Genomic DNA, 15,708 nt, shown 5'->3' with positions numbered 1-15,708 from the left:
CACCAGCCAGGCCCAGCCCTTCCCCTGGCTGCTGCAATAACTCCATCTTTTTTAGCAATCCCTCTTGGCAGCCTGGTGAGAGTGGGGAGGGCCCTGTGAGGCAGGCTGGCTCCTCTCCAAGGAGAAGCAAATGCAAATATTTCTGCTCTTCAGCCTGGGTGCGGCCAGTGGATAAAATTTCCCCGGGCTTTCCCAGCGAAGGCAGCTGATCTTCGGCGCCAGCGCTGAACCGGACCCCGCTGCTGGCCCAGTTTGCTACTGGGATTATGACAGTGATTGCTGTGTCTGTGCAGCACATAAAATATATTAGTTCTCTTGCAAATCAAGGAACAGGCTGGTTGCATTCAGGCTGGCACAGCTTTTAAACTAAAGGATGTGTTAACAGGCACAGCAATACTGTTTTTAAAGTGGTGGCCAAAGCATTGCTTTGCAACAAATAGGTCCTTTCGCAGGTTTTCTTTGCAAGCCGAATACTTGGCCGCGGGGTTAGCTGGGCAAGACCATAAAGGGAAACGGGCTGAAACCACCGCCCCTGCTCCCGCCAGCTGCGAGAAATGTGAAAAAGCAGACGGCGGGCAAACAAGGAGAGACAAAACGGGATTCCTCGCGTTCCTTCCCTCTTTCATCACTGCCTGCGAGGTGCCGCAGGCAATGGAAAGCTGCGGGAAAACACTGCAGCGCAGCAGGCGAGAAGTCCCGCAGCCAAGAGGAAAAACTCCAGAAATGCTACAGCAAAATGGCCATTTGTCTGCTTTCGGGGAGGGGAAACTGAGGCCAAAGCAGGCGGAAAAAGGCTGAGTGAGAAAGGGCAAAGCTCTGTCGGTTAGAGAGTGCGCCAGGATGAGGGCTGGACGCCTGATGGTAACGACGGGATGTTTTAATGGTGTGAAGCCAGCATAGAGAGCCAAGAGGAAGCCTGGACGAGCTGCCCTCCTTTTCTTCACTGTTTCCCTAAGGAAAACCAGCAGAAGTATTCTGGATTAAAAATCCACAGGGCAATCCAAGCCCTGGACGTCTCCAGCTTTGATGTTTTATTTAGAGCATGACCTGGCCGTACGGCGAAGGACAGTATTCTTCTCACTGTTGTTGGTGCAAAAAGAGGGCTGATCCAGGCTGAAATGTGTTTACAGGAGGACGCTGAAGCAGGAGAGATTGTCACCTAAATACCCGGTGCTGTGATTTATTGTCAAAGCATAGTGTGTTTTCAATACAGGAAGGCTAAATTGATGCAGTCTTGTTATGCAAGCACATTACCAGGCTGCAAATTATATGCTGGGTTATTAAAAAAAAAAAAAAGTAAAAAAACCCAACCCACCCTACTTCTGAAAATAGACATACAGCACATGGCTACAAGTAGGGCTCTGACATTTAATATCCCAGCTTTTCCCAACCCCTTTAACTTCATCATATCAGAAGCGATTACAGCATCCTACAGCCCACTTTCCTGGCTACAAATTCACAATTTTCACTCGTACCTGAGTTCGAGCAGCTTACGTTACTTATTTATTTTGCAGGGCTGTAATTCGATTAGAACCCACAGGCTTGTTAACCCCCCCCTCCAAACACTCTGGAAAATACATTTCTCACCTAGGCGTTTTGGTTTGTCGTTTCGTGGCAGCGCCTTAAGCCGGCTTATTGCCATCAGTGATTTATCACTGAGAAGGAAAAAGCTGTGTGTGGGGGGGGAGATATCTCCTAAAAATAAATATATCCCTTAATTCTCGGGGCTGCTAACTTTCCCTGAGTGCCCAGCTGGGGGAATAGACTTTAATCTCCTTTACGCGGCCCCATGGATTGCTTCGTCCAAGGCTAAATCCTCACGGCGCACTCGGCCTCGTCCCTCTGGCCGCATCCATCGTCCCCCGCCACGATCCTAGCACTTTAAGGGCACCACGTAGCCTCCACGTTGTTTTGTGGTTGCCAAAGTTAACCAAAAATATATATATATATATATATATTTGCCTCCCGAAGGAGGAGGCGGCGGCCTGCGGCTGCCCCGCACGGGGGCCAGGCACGACAGCGCCGCCTCCGCCGGGCGTAGCGGCCGCCCGCGGTACTGCAGGCGAGCGCCCCCCCCCCCACACTTCCCGCCGCCCGCTTCACAAAATGGCCGCCCGGCGGGGCGACAAAATGGCGCCGGGCAGAAGGACGAGCGACGCGCGGCTGCGGGGCCGAGGCGGCGAGCGTAGGCAAAGCCGTGCCAGAAGCGCGGCGGAGCGGGCCCCCCTCGTGGCGTGCGTATCCCCAGCAGACGGGGGAAAAAACTCTCACTGTCCCCCCTTCACTCTTCTTCCTCCTTTGTCCCCTCCCCGCCTTTGCAAAAGGATACGAAAATGCCCAGAAATGAGTTTCCACTCAGCTTGCGGCCCCCGGCGGCCTCGGCCTTCCCCCGCCCCGCCGCGGTCCCCTCCGAGCCCGCCGACACCGACCCGTCTCGGGGTGTTTTTTCCTGCTAGCCTGAAAGGTTTGGGCCCAGAATCGCCCCCCGAGATGGATGGGTTTGTGCATCTTTTTTCTTCTTTCTTCCGCGCCGCTTTCCTCCTGCGCGGGGGTGGGGGGGGACGTTTGAAGCGATCACCTCTCGCTTTTCCTCACCATGTGGAAAATACCCAAACACCCTAAAAAAAGGCAGCTCCTATGATTGATTTTTATTTTATTTTATTTAATCCGCAGAGCTGGAGGCTCTGGGCGGCGTGGGGAAGAACCCACTTGCCTCCCCACCACAACCTGCCCCGCCGTGCGTTTAATTAAAAGCTTAGATTTTGTATATCAGATGCACTAATGCCATGTTAAAAAAAAAAAAGTACACTGCCTTGCTTATTGTGGAGCCAACGTACCACGCACGCTTCATTTTAAAATGCTGCCTTACCTTTTTCCGCACCGCAGTTTGTTACAGGCTACAACATAACATCGCCCCTTCTTTGTTAAAAAACACATGCCAAAAATACTGTTTTTTTTTCTCTCAGAACTACAGATTTAGGCCCATACAAATGCACTTTTTATTTCTACACACGCATACACACACACGTATCTCCTCCTTCTAGGGACTGTTTACAAAATATAAAACTACACACCTAAACAGTATGATTTAATTATATATAATCACCGTAATTGTGGCCTATATGTTTATATATATATATATATATATATGTATATATTACCTTTGTATTCCTCCATTGGCTATTACAACATATCCTAAAAGCAGGAGAAAAAAAAAAGCCGTCACCAAAAATAATTAAAAAAACCCATCTCTTTTTAACGGTCCGTGGTGGAAGTTTGTGCCTGAATGTTTTATTTGTTCCACAGAGATGAAGATTTTCCTTGGGATATTTGGGGAGGATTTTTTAATTAAAAGACGAAAAAAAAAAAAAGCCAACGATAGAACAGAAAGGACCCCCTCCTCCCCCCCCCAAAAAAAAAAAAAAAAGGAAAAAACTTGTTTCGGTAACTGAAGCTGCAAATGCAAATAGTCCGGATCAGACAATTCATTGTAACGAGAAGAGGACAAATTAGCACAATTTAAATGGCAGTGCTTTGCTGTAGATCCAGGAGGAGGGATCAGCTCCTTTTATTCCACCATCTAGCGCTCCAAACACCATTCTTTCTTTTTCTTTCTTTTTTTTTTTGTTTGGTGCTTATGCGTTGGGGCGTTTTATTTAGAGCTACGGCTCACAAAAGCCAGCCGAGCCAACGGCCCCTTGTGGGCATCATTTGATTTTTTTTTATTATTTTTCCCCCTTTTCCTCACCCCCGCACGCGTGTAGAGCAGTGCCCCCGCTCCTTGTGGCTCCCTTTTTATGGCGTGCGCGCTCTCCCTGCTTTTCCTCTGTGGGGATAAAGGTTTCGCCGCTCTCCTCCGCTCGGCGGCTCGTTCCAGAAGTTTCCACAGCGAGAGGAAACGGCGCGAAGGGCGGGCTGAGGCGGGGGAGGGGAGCGGCCACTGCGGCGCCTTTGCCGCAGCGCCGGGCAGGCGTGGCCGCCGCGGGGGAGGGGGGGAAGAGGAGGAGGATGGTGATGGTGATGATGATGCAGATGCAGCAGCAGCAGCAGCACCACCACCACCACCACGACCTCCACCTCTCCCTCTCCACCTCATTCCACCTCCCGCTGAGGTTCCTCCCCCCTCCCATGCCCTTTCCAAGCCTCTCCCCCTCCTCACTAGATTGCCTCCATCCTTCCGGGGGGGGGGAGGTGCTGGGAGGTGTTTGCAAAGCTTTACCCCTGCTCCCCCTCCTTCCTTTCTTCCTTTGCTAAATAAATTAAAAGCAGAGATGGCTCCTGATGGAGATGGATGAGGCTGGGCTGGCGGCCGTGGGGTTGCTCGCTGGTGCGTGCTGCCGCAGCCCTGAGCTGTGCGCTTCTGCTCATGGCAAAAGTGACCTTTCCCAGGCGATGGGAAGGAGCTTCCACACACACACTCTGCTCCCGCTTGGGATTCATTTTAAATAGCAGCGTTATTATTTTTCACCCCCCCCCCCCCCCGCGAACAACTTGCTTTTTCAGTGATTTTTTTTTTTCTCAGTAGCCTGTGGGTTGAAGCTTCCTCATGATCACTTGTGTGTGTGTGTGTGTGTGTTTTGAATTGCATTTTAAAATTGCCCAGCTGGAGACAAGTCTTGATTAGAGCTGGAACAATAGCTCCATTTTATTAATAATGGGAAGGATTTACAATCCTACAGCACCTTCCTTGGAAGGCTTTCAAAATCATTTGCAAACATACACAAATTTAAGCTTTCACAGCCCTGCCTGTGAGGTGGGTAAGTATATACCACCAAAAATCACATCGAGCTTGGAGTCGGTGGCAAATCTCCATTTTTGAGTGCTAGAAAAATGACAAGAGTTGGTGGGTTTTAAGGCTGTGAAAGGGTGTGCTGGGGGGATGAGGGGAGAGGTTGGTAAGTGGGGCTGGCTGGAAGCTGTAACCTAAATCTGTTTAGTGTGTGCTGCAGACAGTGTTTTTCTGTGTCCTGGGAACTGGGCTGTTATTTCTCAGCCTGCTCCATGCAAATAACCCCTTTCGTCTTGCTCTGTGCTAGAGCAAAGACATGGACTTGCCTGCTTGTCACTAAACATCTGCTTATAGATTTTTATTTATTTATTTATTCATTACCTTTTTGTAGTCCCCAAGTGACCTTCTTTAGTGCTGGCTTGGCTGTGGTTTGACCACAGCTTTGCATTAAAGCTGGCTGCTAGCTTTAATGTGTCTCTGTGCAAGCTAGAATGACCTTGCTTGCAGGACAAGGACCCACCTAGCTAATGCAGATGCTCTGCTTTGAATAAACCCTGCAGTCTTGGGTGGTTCCCCCCCTCCTCCCCCCAGCATGTCCCTTCCCTGACCCAGGTAGTGCAGGGGAATGTTACAATATTATGGGTGAAAGCTGTCATCTGCCTCTTTTTTTTCCCCTCCCAGGGAAATACAAGATTGTATGTGTAACTCCCACTCCACAGCAGATACCTTCTTTGTAAGTATTGTAAAAGTGCAGTGATCTCGGAGACATCTGCGTAGTCGGATTGGGTCTTGCTGCAGCATATAAGGCACAGTGGTCTGGTTGTGTAAGTGTATGTTGTACATGGGCCACAGAAACCCGCAATGTTTCTGTGGTTACTTCTGTCTGGATAACATGAGTAGGTCCCAGGGCTTCCCCTTCCCACCATTTACTATTTCACAAAAGAACAGGCTGGTGCTTCTGGAAAAAGCTCTGCTTTGTGGCCTTAAAAAGAAAAACTGCTGTGGATTAGTCATTCTTATTTTTAAAAGAAGCTGTGTTTGCCAGTCCCATCTGTACAGTGCATGTGAGATATTAACTATTAGCTTTATTTGTGAAGCTTGGTAATGTGTTCTGGTCACTGCTCTTTGGAGTCCTGCCACCAAAGCTGCTGGCCTGGGTATAATACTGTGCAGGTGGAAGAACTGACAATCCAGCTTTTCATACTTTTCTATGCTTTTTCTTTTTTCGGTGCTGGTATCTCTGCATTGCCAGGTGTGGAAACATAGAGACCGTAACAACAGTAAGCAAGGACAGATGAACTGCCTTCCAGGGTCAGTTATAAATTGAGAGAAGAAATCCTGATTTTTTGTTTTTTCTTATTTTCCCCTTGCCTATGGTAGCTTTTACTCCAAGCCCAACTGACTGTTTCTTGCAATAAGGTTGGGTTTGACCCTTTTGGATGCTAAAAATGATAATGTTTTTAATCCTTCAGGTTGTATTCCCTTCTCTGTGGTCATGTAATGGAGCTGTACAATTAAAATGGTGTAGCAAAGGACAGCTGCCTCCCCCCTTGCCCTTTCAAAAAACCTTCCGGAGTTGTGTGCTCTTGAACTGCTGCATAGGCAGAAAACATACAATGCAGTTGTCAGCATTGCGCTGGTGTGTGGCATGTTTAAAAACACACACGCGCGCGCACACACACACACACACACACACACACGGTGGGGAGAACGGGTGCCTCCAGGGGCTAAAACTAGGGGGCCTCTTTCACTACAAGCGATTAGACCCACATGCAATAGTATATTACTCCTAATTTTGTGGCGGCAAATGCAATGGCCAAACATCAGAGGGAGCGTGGCAACACGCTAAATTGTGTTGGTGAAGATCAGGGTCCCATTGTACTATTTTTTCTGTTAACTTGCTCCTACAAGATGCTGCTGCTTTATTGCTTGATTCCTCCAGCCTGTTCTTTCTTGCCAGGAAACAGGAAAATGTTTCCTTATTGAGTGCAATTTCTTTTGTTGTGTTGCAAAAGGTAATAAAAAGCACCTGCCTCTGGTTTCTCCTAGGTCACACCTGACTGCCTTTAGTGCTGACTCCCAGTAATCTCTAGCATGTGGCACTGTCACAGCAGCGCAAGGAGTGTAAGTGGCAGAGCATTCTCATCAGCCTCTTTTGATGAGAATATTGGTATTGGCGCCGCATGAATGCTTCTGGCTGACCAGCTGAGGGGCCCTGCCCCGCTGAGCTGGAGCAACATCTTATAAGAAACGCAGTGATTTTATTGCCAGTGAGGCAGTCTGGTTGCTGCACTGATTTGTAGTATAGCTATGGCTTTATGCTTTTCTGGCAAAACTTAGCTAAGGGTAAGTATGAGGTGTCCAGGACAGGTTTTCACTCAGTGCTTTCAGCGGTAGAGAGCTGGGGAAAGTTGATGTGTGGTGTATGTGAAGCTTGCCAATAGCTCGGTGTGCCTAAGGTCTCATCTATGCTTGAATTAAACTAGCGTGGACAGGGAAATTAATTTTAGTCTCTTGTTAGGGATATATTTGTTTTGAGATAAGCCTCGTGCCCCTCAGGGGCCTTTGCCAGCATAGAGGTACTGTGGACCAGCAAACTGGATGTTTGGGATGTTTTCCAGGTTGGCACACCCTGTGAGACTCTGAATTATTTTTCCTTGGCAGTTTGGGGCAAATGAGTGAGAATTACCTTGTGATTGCTGAACTTTTACCACCTCGTGCTTTGGACTGAAGAGTTACTAGAACTAAATCTATGAGGTTTCCAAGCTAAACAAAACCTGAATTTCTGGTGCCAAAAAGCAAGCCAGCAATAGAAACCTCTGAAACCTCTGCTTCTCCTCCAGAAGGGGGGAAACCACAGTCTTTCAAGCTTTCCTGTTATCCTCAAGAGTTAAAAAGGCATAAACCTGCGTCATGAAACCTGCCGAGCTAGTGGTCGGATGAAACGAGAGCCAAAGCTAGCCGAGAAACTGTTCTCGTGTGCCGTATTGCTGGAGAGGTTTTTCAGGTGCGTGGTTGATCTCAGGGAACAAGTATTTTAATTTTGTCCCTTTCTCTGAAGTGAGAGTAATAATTGCCCAAATATGTATTCAAGCTGCTCCATTTAAAGCACAGTCAAGTTGCTTCAGTATCAGAATGGTATTTGGTGGAACAAAAGTGCTGATGGTGGCCGGCTTGGTATTTATTTTGTGCTGGGTGTGCCGATTGATCAGATGGCGAGTGTGGGGAAGAGCAGCTTTGAACTTATGAATTTGGAGGGTGGTTTTCATGTTAAACACTTGTGCTGCAACATCTCCAGAGTAACTTCTGCCGTTCCTCCTGGGCATTGTGTGTGGGGCCTTTCTGTAGAGGTATAAACAGAAATTGGGTTTAAAAAATGGTGAATTACAGGACACACTAGTCTCTCCAGTCCTAGGTGATTTTTAGCCGTTGCAGTCATCGTGCTCAGATATCAAATCATGTGGGGCTGCGTTTTGTTTCTTTTACTTTTTATTTTTTCTTCTTCCTAAAGTGTCATATTTTGCAGTCAGGAAGACTGAAATCCTCTCTGGCTGGCTGGTGAAATGCAGTACTGTTTTTTGGGAAAAACCCACACGAGGTGAGCAGGTACTGCTGTTCAGTACGTACAGAAGTTTGTAGGCAAGGGGAGGCAGGGCAGAAGCTGGCAATGTTATTTTCCTCTTCTTTCCAACGACAGGGAAAGAAATAGGTATTAATTCTAATATTTCTACTATACAGTAAGCAAGAGTAAGCTTGTTTGCAGTCCTGTGACTACATATGGTATTTTGCTTGGGTGGCTTAGCAATCACACTGCACTCTGCTGTTGAAGAAGTATCTGTTTTTGTATAGCAAAGTTTTTTGAAAACAGAAGCGGGCTTTTATATATATACAAATGGGTTCAGTGTAAACCAGATTCCAGGGGCTCCTCGACTGTGTTTACTGTGCTGCAGAACGTAAGTGATGCGAACCCGCTGGCCACAGTGGCTGTATTCTGTGGTAGCTCCGATCCTCAGTGCTATATGAGAAGAACAACATCATCGAGTTTGGCTGGGAATAGCATTTGAAGATAAATTACAGAATATTGGGTATAGCCATTTCTAGAACGTGAAGGGAGTCTTCTCAACACGGTTATCTCATCTTGAAGATTTGGAGCGCTTAACCCTCAAAGAGGAATGAACCAAAATCAATAGCTTTATTAATACAAAACCTGTACTTTGTGTTGCTTAGGATCCAGAACCAGGCTTTGTGTTCAAAGTGTTACCAGTATATTAGCTGATATCCTCTATCTTGGCAACATGCGAGCCCCAATATCAAACTGCATCAATTCCTTCTTGGAGAATATTATCCATTGCATAAAATGTAATGGGTAAGCAATAAAATTAGCCCAGTAATTCAGGCTAGCCTAAAAATGAGATAAAAGCCTCGCTGGCAATTTGATATTCAGCTGCCATACTGTCATTTTAATAAATATAGTCAGTGAGCAGGAAAGGCACGTAAATGAATTTTATATTGGCAAGATGGTGGATGGCGCTGGGAGGCTCGAACAAAGAAAAGCTCTGAGTGTTTCTGGTGACGTTTGAGAGCTCTTGTCTGGCTAACGTACTGTTTTTCTGTGAAAAGTGGAGAAAGCTGGATGCTTACTGGACACTTACTGGTGGGGATAATTATTGCATGCTACTAATGTGACTGCTCTTCTGTCTAATCCATTTGAGTCTCTGGTGCTTGGCCGATGTTTCTGGCTATGGGGAAAGGGGTAATGCCTCCTTTCCCCATTTCCAGCTGTGCTGCTGTGAGCTCAAAACGCAGAGCAATTGCTAAGCCAGAACCAAGTATAAGAAGTTACAGCCTTGGCAAATACAGCTCTGGTTGCTGTCCTTGTTCGGTATCTAATCTTTTATTTTTTAAATGTTTGGCAAGCAGTCTCTGCGACACGTGGCAGCGAGCTCCACCACTTGGGTAAGACGCTGCAAAACGTCTACAAACTTGCCTTTTCAAGTGTTGTCTGCTCGCTCTGTAATGTGCCCTCCTATTTATTCATGTTTCCTCCTGGATGAGAGGCTGTCTCTGGCTGCTCCCTTTCTTATTTGTGTGGACCCCAAGGATGTTTTCCAATTCTCCTGCCCTTTTTCTCCAAACTGGACAGCTGCTAACTTTATTAGCTCCTTATATGGCAGCACCATTTTCTCACGCCTTTAATGGCTCGCTTTTGATCTTTCATGTTCTTGCTTTGCTTTTCTTGATGTGAGCACGGTGTTCAAGCTGAGATGGGTTTATCACCTGCTCCCCCATTTAATATGGGGCCTGGCATTTTAATCCTTTCCAAGTGATGATAAGATACGTGCAGATGTTTTAACTGAGAGGTCAGCCGAGATGCCTGGAGATAGCTGGGTTCTCAGCTACACCCAGCGTGTGTATGAGTAATTTAAATTGTGCCTTGCAGGGTGCCAGACTGTGCCCTTGTTTGTCCTGAAGGCCAAGGGGCAGCGGGTGGTGGAGAGCCAGTGAAGTCTTCTGTTCTTCGGCTGTTTGCCCCTCTGGGGAGAGCAGCAAGTGAGAACTTGTGTCTCAACCCTTGAAGCTTGCCGCTGGGCTTGTGTTGCCACTGATGCCAGGACAGTGGCTAACGTGAGTGGCCTGAACGTGCGTGCGGTCCCTTGTGCGGTGACAAGAACGCTGTTTGCCGCTGCCATACAGGACTGGTACTTTACTGAAACCCCTTTGGCCTACTGAGATGAAGGTTGTGCTCGCTCCTGTCTGTAGTGCGGGTCTGTGCTCTTTAAAATCTTCAAATGAGTTGGAGGGATCCGGTTACAGAGGCATTGCCTGAGTGCAGTCGCATGCTGCAACTGGGAACAGTTTCCCCCTGAAGTGTATTAAAAGCATTAGGATGGTCCAGAGCTTCATTTTGCATCATGGACTGGGGTTCGTGTGCTCCTTTTTCAGCTGGCATTTGTGTAAACGGAGCCTTCTAAGCACTGATTTCAATCTTTTTTTTTTTTTTTTTTTTTGGTCAACAGGGTCAACAGCTTTGTTTGCAACAGCTTCCAATCTGTGGATGTCCCTCCTGACCAGCCAGCTTGCAAGATTACTGTGTGACAGCAATGACCCTGTGTGAAGTTTCTTTGAAGGACCTGGGAGTCTGTGTGGTTTTCTCATGTCCCTTGGAGGTGCTTCCCTGGGAGGGAGGGAGGGAGGGGAAGAGTAGTTAGAAATGCTGTCACAGCAAGCACGCTCAACTGAAGAGGGGAAAATTCTGCATTGCCTTCAGAAAAGCCATTTGATACATGGTTTGGGTGAAGGGGGGGGGCTTCCTTCCTCTCTCTGAAATGGATGCCTGTAGAGTCCTTTAAAGGTATAGACGAATAGTTATTGCTCTTTGGGCTTTTGACCAGTTAAAACAGAAAACTAAGCCCATTTCCATGGAAAAGAAGCATATGTGGTGGAAAGTGTTGGAGGAGCTCATTGGCAGTGCGTTTTCTTGTATGCACGTGGCTTAATCACATACTTTAAATAATAGATGGTTTGCTTGCAAGGGTTTGTTTTGTTTGTTTTAATCAGTAGATCTCAAATAATTTGGCAGTGCAGCTTAATGCCAGTCATCACTGGGGAAACTGAGGCATGGGGCCATAAAGGGATCAGCTTGCAGCTACCCATAGCAGGGGTAGAGTTGGGGATAAGACTTGAGTCTGCCAAGGCTGGAGCTGATGTGCGTCAGAGATCTGATTAAATCAAGATTTGCATGTGTTAAGTGATCTATAGCTTGATGACTTTGACTAGTTGCTGAGATGGACTAATTGCCAAAAGGTTTAAACTGTCCTGGGCAGGGTCCTGTTAGACTGGGTGGCGTGAGCATGTTGCAAGGTGCCCACCAGCTATTAATGAGCCTGGGTTGAAGGCAAAGGCGGTGTAGTTGAGCTCTGCTTGTCCCAATGAGAACATGGTTTTAATCAATAGAAAAGCGCCGTCAGCAAGCAGGAGGCTTTGGCCAAGGGAAATACTGAAATATTAGTCTTCTCTTTGTGGTGAAAGCAGCTAACTGGCTTATGCGGCTTCAAAAATGTACTAGTGGCTCTGGATGCATGTTCTGTTTTATCCTAACCTCAAACTGTTTGCTTACTGCTGTTCCAAATGTCACAGTGGCAATAAGTTGGGCATTTTCTTTTTCAGACATATAAACGTGTATTTTTATCTGTGTAGAGTCACATTTTTTTTCTTTACGTGGAAAAATGGAAACTTCAGAAGGTGGCTGGATTTCACTGCCATTAAATCTTGCCCGGGGTTAGAAAGTGGCCTTTCAAGCAGCACTGGGACAGGGCGCTGGAGGGATGGGACTGTGGCCTGGTGAGCAACGTTAAGTACCTAAATTCCCTGGAAGCATAATTTCATATTCTGGTGCAGTTGCTTCAGCACTTTGTCCTTCTAAGGTAGATACTGTGCTGGGAAGTGGTGCGGCGCGCTGCTTGCTCTGTTCCACTTGTTGAGGCGGACACCTTTGTTGGGGGGGAGCCAAGCCTCCCTGATCAGTGTCGACAGGAAGGGCCTGATCCTGTTAGCGCTCAAACATGCAAATTATTTAACTTCTGCAAGCATTTCTTATGCACAGAGTAATCATTCCTACTAAGCGCTTAATGGCAAATGGCCCTGCACACCTTCTAAAAGGCTCTACCACTATCCTTTTGGGGGGAGAAGGGGATGACTTGCAACTTAAGAGTTGTGGGGGTTGGTTTTGTGGTATTCTCAGGGCGATGTGGACTCACTGTTTTGGTTGGTGGAAGTTATTTGCCAGCAAGGATCTCGTGGCAGTTTGCATAAGAGTGTGTGATTCAGTGACCTCCCTCCCCACTGCTGTAGTGCTTGGCTGGCAGCCAGCGCTGCCAACCCAGGTTGAGGTTGCATATAGCTCTGAACTTTGGAGCCATTAGAGATAAACGCGCCATAGGCTTGTAAAAGCCCATGCAACACAGGGCCCTTGTCCGCCTCAACCTAAATTAATTTTTTACTCGCTCTTGCCGATTGCATCGAGGTATCAATCTGGCTTTCTGTCACCTCCCTAAAAAGACAGCTCGCCTTTTGGAGCGTGGGGGAGAACCGGAAGGCCCCGACTTCTCGGTCGCATTTGGGGCAACTCTGGGGGTGCATAGGGGTCCAGCGGCTGCCAGGCCGCGCGTTTCAGGGCGAACAAAGGCGCTGCAGCGGCCAGCATCTCGCGGGCACCCCTCCGGGTCCGTGTGTGCTGGGGCGGGGGGCGGCTTCTGAGCATTCCCATGGCCCGGGCGTGCCGGGAGCTTCCAGGCCGGGTGCAAAGGAAGCAGAAGAGAGGGGGCTGCCGTCGCATGTGGGCCCTGCCCTTTGCCTCGCCCCTCGGCCGACCTTGCTCCAGCCTCCCGCTGAGCCCCTCTGGCAGTACAGCCCCCCTTGCACGCAACGCAGTGGTTCGCCCCCCTCCCCCCGCGCAGGCGCAGTGCAGCCGCCCGCACGGGGCCCGGGGGGGGGTGTCGGCGCGCGCGCGGGGCGTTGCGCGCTCGCGCTCCTCCGCCGCCGCCGGGTCGCGGCGTGCGCGCGCCCCAGCGTGCACTGCGCCTGCGCAGGGGGCCCCCGTGTGGCGCTGCGAGAGGCGCGGGGAGGGGAGGGGGGAGCGGAGCCGCCACAGGAGCGAGAGCGCGGGGGGGGGGAGGAGGAGGCGGCGGCGGCGGCGGCGGCGGCGGGGGGGCGCCGCGCTGCCGCTGACGGAGGAGGAGGAGGAGGAAGAGCGAGCGAGCGAGCGACGAGGCGGGGGGAGACAGGGAGGAAAAAAACCCGCGGCGGAGGGGGAGCCCGCCGCCCGGCAGCCGGCCCGCGAGCCAGGGGGCCCCCCCGGAGGGGATGGTGTCGTCCGCCGCCGCCGCCGCCGCCGCGGGGGGAGGCAGCCGGCGGCGCTGAGGGCGGCAGGGCCCCGCGGCGGAAGAGGCGGAGGGCGGCGAGGCGGCGGCGGCCGAGCGGCGGCGGCGGCCGGCAGCGCTGCGCGGGGGGAGGCGGCGGCGGCGGCGGCCGGGAGGCAGGGCAGGGGCGGCGGGCTCGCCCCGCGCCGCGCAGCATGGTCCGGGAAACCAGGCACCTCTGGGTGGGCAACTTACCGGAGAACGTGCGCGAGGAGAAGATCATCGAGCACTTCAAGCGGTGAGTGGGGCCGGCCGAGGCCGGGGGGTCGCCTGCTGCTCCCTCTTCTTTCCTTTTTTTTTTTTTTCCCGCTTGCTTTTCCTCCTCCTCCCCCCCCCCCCCCCCGACCCTTCCCCTCTCGGCCAGCGGTGGCCGTAAAAAAGGAAAATCTCGGCGGATCGTAGCAGCGCCTGCTGCCCCGCGGCCTGCGTGCGGGGACGGCCCCGCGCCCAGGCAGAGGAGGAGGAGGGGGGTGCTGGTACGAGCGAGGGAGGAAAACAAAATAGCTGTAAATAGCCCGCGCGCAATGGCGAAGATCTGTCGCGCCCCGTTGAAAGGGAGAAATCCGGCGGTTTTATAACGTGGAAGGACCTGCAGGGAGGTTGCCTGGCGCTTGGAAGAACGCGGACTTGCGGGAGCCAAAAAAGAAAAAAAAAAAAAAGACAGACCTCTCCCCCTCCCCCGGGATGGAGGAACACCTGGTCGAAGAGAGGCAATTCGGTTTTCTGCGTGGATTGGTTTTTTTTTTTTTTTTTGGAGGGGGTTCCAAATGTCCACAATGTCTTGGAAACAGCCTTAAGCCTGGGAGGCTGGCCATTTTGCTTCTCATCTCCATTATTATTGCTTTTTTCCTCCTCCAGTGGCTGAGTGGAGTTTTATTTTTTTTAATTATTACTATTTGATTTTCTTCATATCCAGTCACCGTAACACTGAAACTCGGAGGATGCTGTGCTTTCAAGGCGTGAGCAAATTGACTATCGGACCCATGTTGCTTTCTGTAGTCGCAGTGAAACGAAGCGAGGAGGGTTGTGGAGTGAATGGTGGGAACTGAAGTGCTTGGAAATGCAAGTGTGAACCTAAAATCATAGAAATCCCCGAAGAAAACAACTCCACTGGATTCCTCTGCTAGGGAGGTGTGATATTATTTGGGGAGGGGACGGGGGGGGTTGTCGTTGCATATATTAATCTTGGTCCCACGGCACAGTTCATAAGGAAGTAGTAGCTGTTTGCGTGGTTGCATTTTTCTCCTCCCTTCTTCATATTTTCATATGAGAGGAGACATCTAATGCGTTGCGGGCCAACACCATTTCTTGGGGAAACGTGCTCTCGCAAAGTTGATACGCTGCCCTGGAGGCTGGAAGCTTCCTTTAGGAGGAGAGAAAAAAAAACAAACCCACCACCAACAAAAAAACCCTGCACAAGGTAACAAGTTCTGGGGCTGGCTGCTGCTTCTGCCCTTTTCATTCCAGAAAGGATTTTGAAGGTTCCTTTAATCTCCCTCGCCACTCGCCTTCGTGGGGTGAGATTATGGAGCGTCCTGAACAAATGAGTCACCATGGGAAAAGCAGCTTCGGTTACCAGCGCGCAGGGAGGAGCAGGGGCGACGAGCGCGGCTTTTCGCTGACAGATCACGCTCGCCTCGCTTGTCCCTTTTTATATATGTGTGTGTGTGTGTGTGTGTATATATACATATATATACATACTCACACACACACACACACATACACACACACACCTTAAGCCTTTAAAAGCGTGCAGGGTGGGGCTGAAGAGCCTGCTTGCTCGTCGCCGTGGTGCGGGCGCCGAGGGGGGTTTCTTCCCCGGCAGCGGGTGTGAATGACTCTAAAATGGCGGCGGGGCCCTGCTGGATGCGGGAGGGGGGAAGGCGGTGCTTTGCTCGCACTGGGCACTGTGGGGACACGCACACATGCACACTCCCCCCGTAGACCCCACTTGCAATAAGCTGTTCGTGCAGGGCCACCTGCACATCTCTATTGCTCCTTGCTACACGCGCTTGGGTCAGCCTGAGCTACGCGTGTTGCCGTAAACAGGTGGGGGAAAAA

At 50.0% G+C, this 15,708-nt stretch overlaps 1 protein-coding gene and 1 long non-coding RNA gene across 3 annotated transcripts in view; one reads left to right on the top strand and one right to left on the bottom strand.

Annotated features, from left to right (window-relative positions):
• Positions 1-862: 862 nt before the first annotated feature.
• Positions 863-13,971, bottom strand: LOC138061852 (uncharacterized). Its single transcript, XR_011135842.1, has 5 exons — positions 13,843-13,971; positions 3,749-10,904; positions 3,162-3,195; positions 2,330-2,618; positions 863-1,173 (listed from the first exon to the last, which is right to left on the bottom strand). It is a non-coding gene; the product is annotated as an uncharacterized lncRNA (long non-coding RNA).
• SPEN (spen family transcriptional repressor) overlaps positions 13,739-15,708 on the top strand; it is a 73,013-nt gene continuing 71,043 nt past the window's right edge. The window contains exon 1 of one of the 2 annotated variants that reach the window (XM_068916271.1): positions 13,739-13,885. In XM_068916271.1, the coding sequence (XP_068772372.1) occupies positions 13,803-13,885 (83 nt within the window). In that variant the 5' untranslated portion in view covers positions 13,739-13,802. The remainder of the gene's footprint in view (positions 13,886-15,708) is intronic. The other variant, XM_068916272.1, reaches the window with a different exon arrangement.

The sequence above is a fragment of the Struthio camelus genome, chromosome 21, assembly GCF_040807025.1.
Source record: "Struthio camelus isolate bStrCam1 chromosome 21, bStrCam1.hap1, whole genome shotgun sequence".
In the NCBI taxonomy this organism is placed as follows: Eukaryota; Metazoa; Chordata; class Aves; order Struthioniformes; family Struthionidae; genus Struthio; species Struthio camelus.
The sequence above is the reverse complement of the archived record's forward strand: the minus strand, read 5'-3'. Positions and strand labels throughout refer to the sequence as shown.